We start from the raw sequence: 8,568 nt of genomic DNA, 5'->3' as shown, positions 1-8,568 counted from the left end.
AAAGTGCCACATATAGCTGACCATGGCTGAACACATGGTTACACAAAAATATGCCAATATTTGGGATTGTTTGACCTTGTGCTTCGTTTATTTTCAGAGCAAAACTAAGCCTTATGAGAAACTGTCGACGTGTCAACTCAAATGGTAATCCAGAATTATCTTCATTTTTCAAGGGCATTTTATGTAGAAAGAATCTGGTACCATTGTGAGGATCTGTTATGATCTCAGCATCTATAAAATTTCTACCAAGACTGCGGCATATTAATCTTGCTCCATTGCATAGATCAAATTCGGGCGCAACATTTCTCAAGAGCATGATAGGTCTTCCTACTTTCAATATGATTTTATGTGGTGGCAACCACTTGGACCAAGGGAATTCAAAAATTATTCTTGAAAAATATTGTGATTGTCGTCTTCTACACTATCCCAAGAGGTATACTCTTTTTTCTCTCCAGGAAACTTGAGAATGAACATTTGATTAATATTGTCGACATCAACATTTTTTGGTGTGATGATGGCTCTATCAACTATATATTTTTCATCATTAACATGATTTATCATATTAGGAAAAATAGAATCAATCAACATATGAATTGATTGTTCTCCTTCCCACGGTATGATAACTGAATCTGGTAATTTTAAGAAATCACGATTCACAGTATGTTGCAATCCATCACCTATGCGCAAGAGAAATTGCGAGAACTCAATATCTTGAGCAGAATGCTGACATTGAAATACTTGCAGCAATTTGTTCTGCCTTTGACTCTCGTTTAACAACCGGTAACACTTGTCAAAAATCGCCACCAAAACCATTGTCTTCCCTCCAAACGCTATTTGATTTTCCATAATATCTTGGAAACTCTTACTGACGGATTCAAAAGCATAGGGATTTTCCATTGGAGCCTCGTCCCATACTATAGCTGATGCACGCCTTATTAGATCTACAAGTTATGTCTGTTTTTTTATTTGGGACATTGTTGATGCGGTTGGTCTAAGTGGAATTTGAAAACGTGAATGTGCAGTTCTTTCCTTGCAACAATGTCGCAACTATACCAGATTTTGCTACCACAATTATAATTTTACCTATTTTTCTCAAATGTGCCAACATTGAGCGGTATAAAAAGGTCTTACCAGTACCTTCTAGACCATCAATGAAGAAAAGTTTTGATTGGTTATGGATAATATGACTTTCTATGATGTTGTCAAACACAATCCTCTACCGAGCATTCAAACGTTCAATAGATTTCAAATCATCATCAGAAATCTGATAAGAAATCTCATCCTCAATTATTCTTGTTAACGTGGTGTCTTCTAAAAACTCAGCACTTATTGATAGCAAATCAGAATCATCAAGTTTCTTTTTGTACTGATGCAACAACCTTTGTATCTCAAGCAATAACTTATTGATGATTATGTTACTCGATGAAATTTCTCTACCATAATCTTCACACATGCAAGGATGTAACTCATCCCAGAGTTCTCGAACTGTTGTTGGTAGACAGAACACTAGTACGGATACAAATAACCTTCTAAATGAAGATGACATTTCAACAGATTGTGCTTCTTGGATACATATTTTTTACATAATCATCATGTTGAAGAAGTCCTCTCATTTGAGCAAACTCCTTAAATGTTGAATATGCTACCCCATTCACAGTCATCAGATCTTCAAAAGATATTGAGCCCATGACATGGTTTAAAAGGATACGGAGATAAAACCTCTCACCTTCATATGGTGACACAAAATATACTCTCCCAACCACTTTATTGTTGCCTCTTTGACGAATCCATTTTTTTCCAGATTTTATCCATGTGTAATATTGTGGAAATTCTCGATATAAATACTTTCCAGTCAATTCAGAATCACAATTTATTTTGAAAAATTGTGTAAGTATAGTCTTCGAGTTGTCATCATCTGTTAGTAGATCACTTACGTGTTGTTGGGGGTCAAAATAAACCAAATGTTGGTTTGGTGTATATAGTTGTAACCTAATGATTGAAGGATACATCCTACTGAACTCAAATGAGAAAATTCGTCACAATGCTTCAGGCACACAAATCTACCTTCCATCCACGTACTGTTGGATTTCATCATAATTTTTCCCATTTCATAACTCTAGTGCGACCTGATCAAGACCTTTATGGATGTACTTGTATATGTACTTGACACATTTAATCCCTCCACATACTTCAACATTAATATGACAATAATATTTTAATAAAAGCCATGGATGGTATGGGACAACCCAACCATTATCAATGAAGACGTCGTCATTGTTGGTAATTCATACTTGGCCATCTTCACGTCTTCGATATAAAGGGTATGATTCATTTCCTCGAGATTTGTATTCCACAAATGGCTTTGGAAAGTTTTTCTTACATTTTCCATTTACCATGCATGGAAAATTTGGATTGGTCGATCCATAGGGCTCATGTATCTTATGATGGACAACTGCTTTGTGTAGATTGGGTTCTTCTGTTTATGAAGATATTTTAGCACGCACAATTGAGTCAAAGTGATCGAGATCAAATATGAACAACATATGAATATGAGGAAGCCCTCTTTTTTGATACTCAATGACGTACGAATAAGAGCAGACATTACCCAAAACCCCTTATCCACAATGTCTTTCTAATCTTCCAATTTTGATCTAAATATCCTTGTAATCAAATCTGGATGGTCTTGAGATGATTGCCTAGGAAGTAGTTGATATTTTATCTGATTCAAATTCTGATTGCATGTCATTGTAAGCATTATATCTTGTTTTCCATATGTTTGTACCAAAGTCATGACATCTTGATATAATTGGTACATATCACATGGGCTTCCACCGAAATATGATGGCAAAACGATTCCCGTACCAACATTTCCTATAATGCATTTGGTAGATATGTATAATATGTCAGTTGTAATATATGTGTGAAAAATAATATTCTAATAAAAGTAATCATACCTACATTATTTTCATGACCTCCATGTAAACAATCTTGTAATCCTTGGTAAAGTTCAAAACGTATATCACGTTGATTTGAACGTATCCATCGTAGTCTTTGTGTTTCAATCTTTATGTAATTGTCAACTACACATATTGTTGAAGTAGACGGCCTCCTCTAAGTAGCAAAGATGGTGAATTTTCTCATATCTGAATAAGAAGATAATTTAAATTATATGAGGATAGGTGTAAATTTAAGTTTTAAATTTTTTTTAATTAAAAAATATAAATCATAAAGTACAATGGTTTTTTCACTAACATGTAGCATATACGCATAGTAATTTAAGCATGTTAATCGGGTACCATTGATATTTTGGCTATTTATGTCCCAACCATATGTACCATATGACAGAAGGAGTGGATATGGCAAAGGATCATAATAGCCAACTACATCTTGAATGCTGATAAGATTTCCACCGATTCCTTGTATAGTAATATCTCGACTGCTCAAAGTTTCTTGAAATTCGTTGTCAACAATTACAGCTGCAACTTGAGATGTTGTTGGTAAACTATATTGATGTTCATTATGTTTTTGTTGCCTGATGATGAGCCTACAGCTAGGTATGTCTTGACATTTGCCAATTTGTCACAACATGTGCACAAATGGATTGTGTTGATCAAGAATGTTTTGTATCTTAAGCAGCAATTCTCGCCTTAGTTCTGGATTTTCATGAATTCTATTGTCTATATCATGATCTGTGTCTACAATCCACATCTGCGTGTACCTTGGCCTAAAATATCATTTGGTAGAAGACTTCCAATCGAATGATATATTGATCCATGGGCACGAAATGTGTAAATTCCATGTGTACTGGCTAAGGTGTTAAGAAATTATTATTATCCAAAAGTAATGGCGATCGACAAAATCAAGATAACACTTCACTATTTCAGGAAACAGCTGCATATCTTATATGTAACATGTATCAGTTCAACCGCCCAGCCTAGCAACCAGACTGCTTCACTACCGGCTACAACAAAAAGAGTTCAACCTCTTAAACAAAGGATATTCGAAAGAAGTCTGACCGCTTGAATTCTAGACAGCTGATAATTCAACCACATAAAGTAAAAAGAAGATGAACTTCTCAACTGGATGATTCCAAGACATCATTAAAGAAGGTTATTTATTACCCAATTAATGAAAGACGTTCTCTGACCAGTTCAAGACATTCAATAGTTTGCACTGCTTCAAAGTTAACTTGTCCCTACATCAGTCCCGAGAAAGATCTGCATTTATATCACTATTCCAATAAGGAAATATCATTTACCTTACAAAGGTCTGAGGATAAAAGCAGTTGCCATAAACGACTACTCTGTAGAAACTCATCAGAGAACGAGACTCAAGGAAATATCAGCAAAGAGAACATTTAATGCATATCTGAAGAACATTAAATGCAGTTGCAACTGATAGTGACATAGCTTCCCTCTGTTACAAGTTAACGTTAATCAATTCCTTTCGACCGTTAGAATGATCGCCTATATTAACAGAGAAGGAATTGTGCAAGATCACATAGATTATCAAACTCACAACAGTGAAATCATCACAAGCTTGCTACTTCAAATATTTAGAGCGCACTTAAAATTCTACACACTATCGCTCATAAGCACACACTGAACATAAAGACATCTGATCATTCAAGGATCATCTCTGTGCTACCAAAAATCAATTTGTTTACTTATATCAGTAACCTTTTGGTTATTTGTTTAAGTAGTGGTGTTTGGTGAACCAAGTGTTCTTAATATCTAGAATTGTAAAGTGATCACTAAGAGTTCCAAGACATGCAATGTGATAAGTCCTGATTGGAGTGAGCTGTTGTAAAGAATTTTTGTAAAACCAAAGTCTTTTAGTGAAATCCTTCCTAAAGAGGAAGAAGGGGTGACGTAGGAGTTTTCATCTCTAAACATCCATAAAAACCTTGTGTCTTTAATTTCTGCAAGCACTTTCTTTTCATTATATTTGTTGATAAGTTTGCCAACAAGCTTTTAGCTATCAATAGAAATCTTGAACCGTTTTTCCGCACTTTACAGTGGTTCATATTTCTAACAAGTTTGAGAAAAAATTTCAACCGCTTCAAAACGGTTGAACGCACTCATCTAAGTTGACTCACATCGATGTAAAAGAGAAAACATGATTGTATGCCCTTATGAACTGTCGAAAATGCCTGATTTCCTCATTATTCGCAACATACAACTCTTGTAATTCAATAGGAGAAGGCATATGATCCAAATTGGTACTTCCATTTCTACAGCATAATTGTGATGTTTCACCATGAAAAAATAGAACTTGACAATGTATACAAATTCTTGGGTCAGACAATTGCCACCTATAATTTATCTCCCTTTCACCAAAATTTCTTGCTAGGTTATGATATCGACATGGACGTGGATATCGTTGTATGTTACTAATGATATTGTTTTTATTGAAGTTAATTCCAGCAATATTGTTCAAATTAATCTTCAAACTAACAAATTAAAAAAGAAATAGTTGTTGGAAGATTGAATGAATAAAATGTATAGCGAAAATTTATTAGTCTAACCTATTGGTAAACCTTATTTCAAAAATAGTCTATTTTCAAAACATTTGACGATATGTACTGTATATTGAAAAAATTCCAAAAAATATTCATGACCCAAAATGTTGGTAATGAGATCCTACCTACGTGGGCACTACATTCACTTCATTTCAACGTGTAAGATCTTGCCACACATAGAATTTCAAAAAAAAATGGGTCCTATATCTGCATAGACAAATCTTGATCATCCATCCTATCATGGGGGCAATGCCCACATGGGTAGGATAAAATAAACCCAAAATGTTTTGGTGTCAAGGTGTTGTAATATCACGAATGTTTAATATATTAGCATCATATATTCATGACACACGCAACACATGCGCCTCGTTGGCTAGTCCTAATTTTTGTACAAAACTCTGAAAACAAGACATTAAAAAAAATTTACAATGTGTTAAAATTATATCTTCCATTTTAAAAAATTTATGTTATGTAGGATGCTTCCTAGTTTATTTTTAAATCAACTGTTGAAACTTTTAAATGATTAAATATTTGTGCATAGAATTTTGAATTTTTTTTTAAAAAAATAAAAATGAATCACCTGGTTGATGGAGTCTTATCAAAATCATTAAATAATAAATGGATAATTTGAGAGGGGAAATTGATAGCAAAAACAATAAAAAAAAAAGAATTTTTAACAAAAAAGACATGCACATGTATGTCACAAATAGAAAATATAGTGAAACGATTATTTAACAAAATAATACTTATTGATCCAACATATTCTAACTCAATTATTTGAGTTTAAGCGATTATACGCCATTATATGTTGCATGAAATACCTACCTTGTTCATTGTCTTCATTATACAATTGTTGCAATTCAATTGGAGATGAAATAGGTTCTAATTTTGTGCGACCATTTTTGCATCACAGTTTAGGTGTTTTATCATGAAAAACTAGAGCAATTGACAGTATAAACAAATTGCTGTTTTGCATGTACAAATGACATCAACCATTATGTGGACTATTATGGATTTTTTTTGCTAGATTACGATATCGATGTCGACGTAAATGGTGTTTTTTAGCCCTAAAAATTATGTTGTTTTCGATATTGCTATATCATGTAGTTATATGTGGATTTTACGTGCCTTATATTTTACATATATGAAATAATGTAAAGTCATGAGAAAAAATGTCACATTTTACGTCAACGGTGTATTTGAATTTAGTAGATTACCTTGATGATTTAAATCAGTTAGAAGTTGACATATGCTAGTACTCCCTGCTCAAAATTTGATGTAATTGTTTGATAAGGTAATATCTGTATACGACACACTTGTCTAAACGTAGTTGCGGTGATTCTTGGCATTAAAAGTGAATGTTAAATAATTAATATTTGGTTGTTCAAATTATTAGATAAGAAAAATATTTAAATAATGATGTTAAATAAATAAAATATAATTATTTTATTTATTATATGTGGACGTAGTATCAAAGCATATCGTTTAATATAATATATAAAAGAAATGTTTAAAATCGTCTAACATGTGCAAAAGAAATTTACCACCTTGATTTGAAAAATTTTCCATTATTGCATGCGTTGTGGTAGTCGTAGTCAAATTGTCGTTGAGGGGAATTGAAAATTGTATAAGAACATTATATGCTTGTATTATAATAAATAAATAAATTTCTGAAATAATAATATATAAATAAGAATGGGTGATTGAGTTATATAAAATTAAAAGTACCAAAAATGAAAGTAATGAATGACAAATAGGAAGCAATACATATTTTATTTAACATACCATTCAAATGTGTAGTAACATCTGCCATTTCAAAGTTGGATTCATCAGAATATGTAGAATGTGCACTTTTATTTATACGTCTTTGGTAGTCTGACCGGCGTCGAGCTAGATTTGTTTGTCGCTCATCTTCTGTCAATAATTGTCTTTGTGCTCGTCGTCGCACTGTGTTTAATTGACATCTTTCATTGTCATTGTGATTTGTATGAATAGTAGCCCGTGTAGGAAGAGAAGACATTAAAGCTAAATAATATTTAAATCTATGACAATATTTAGAAGACAAATCTTAAATATTAGTCTCGACATGTTTAAGTTTCAATAATTCGAGAAATGCAATAACAGATTCACCAAATACATGAATATACCAGCATTACATCGATATACATTGAAAAAAGTTGATGGTAAAAGATGGTAACTTGTTTAATTGGATAAACTATTGTGGAAACATGAATAAGATTTGAGATGAAAGGTTAGTCTCGTACAAATCATTTTTTTTATTCAAAATACATATTTTGTTTTTATAAAATGTAAAATACAATAAGTCTCAAATATTATATCATCATAATACTATACATTATCTTGTTACAACATGATAATGTCAGCTGTGAGAACAACGTTGGGAAGGAACATGAAAATCGTGTACCAAATGATACACGGATGCCGTGTGCTACACATTCCAAACAATATACACAAAGTAAATTACCAAAGTGAAAGCAAAAGAAGAAAAACATACAGATACAATACCTCTATGTAAGAAGGAACCTTCGGCTTGAAAAAAAATATACCTCAGTTACAGCAGTACATCACAATAAAGAAGAAGTAAAGAATCAGGGATGAGGAATACCGTTACAGAGGAGAAGGAAGAGATTGTTTGTCCATTCAATCGATAAGGCAAGGAATTCTTGACAACTAAATTTCCTTAAGAACATAATACAAACACCTGCAGTGCAATTTGCAACTATATTTCTCACGAAACCCATAATGTCAAGAAAAACAATCCCAATACACAATCACACATTAAAAGCTTAATATTTGAAATGATAAGCTAATCAAAGAGATAATTTACTTTGAATGGATTCAACACATAATCTTCGCAAAATCCACGTTTCAATACCCTAGATGAATGCGAGAAACACCAGATTTCAATTAGATTTTAGGTTTCAGTGATATTGACGCTAATAGATTTATGATACAAACTCAAGAAATCGAGGAAGAAGAAAGGCCGTAACTTTATTATGTGCTTATATATGAGAGAAGTTTTGGAA

At 32.7% G+C, this 8,568-nt stretch overlaps 1 protein-coding gene across 1 annotated transcript; it reads right to left on the bottom strand.

Moving 5' to 3' along the window:
- Positions 1–384: 384 nt before the first annotated feature.
- LOC140816049 (uncharacterized) lies at positions 385–897 on the bottom strand. The gene has a single exon (XM_073175116.1). It carries the CDS (start codon positions 895–897, stop codon positions 385–387), a length of 513 nt encoding a protein of 170 aa, XP_073031217.1.
- Between the last annotated feature and the right edge of the window lie 7,671 nt (positions 898–8,568).

Source organism: Primulina eburnea, chromosome 16 (genome assembly GCF_022965805.1).
Source record: "Primulina eburnea isolate SZY01 chromosome 16, ASM2296580v1, whole genome shotgun sequence".
Lineage (NCBI taxonomy): Eukaryota > Viridiplantae > Streptophyta > Magnoliopsida > Lamiales > Gesneriaceae > Primulina > Primulina eburnea.
This window is presented reverse-complemented; position numbering and strand designations above follow the sequence as displayed.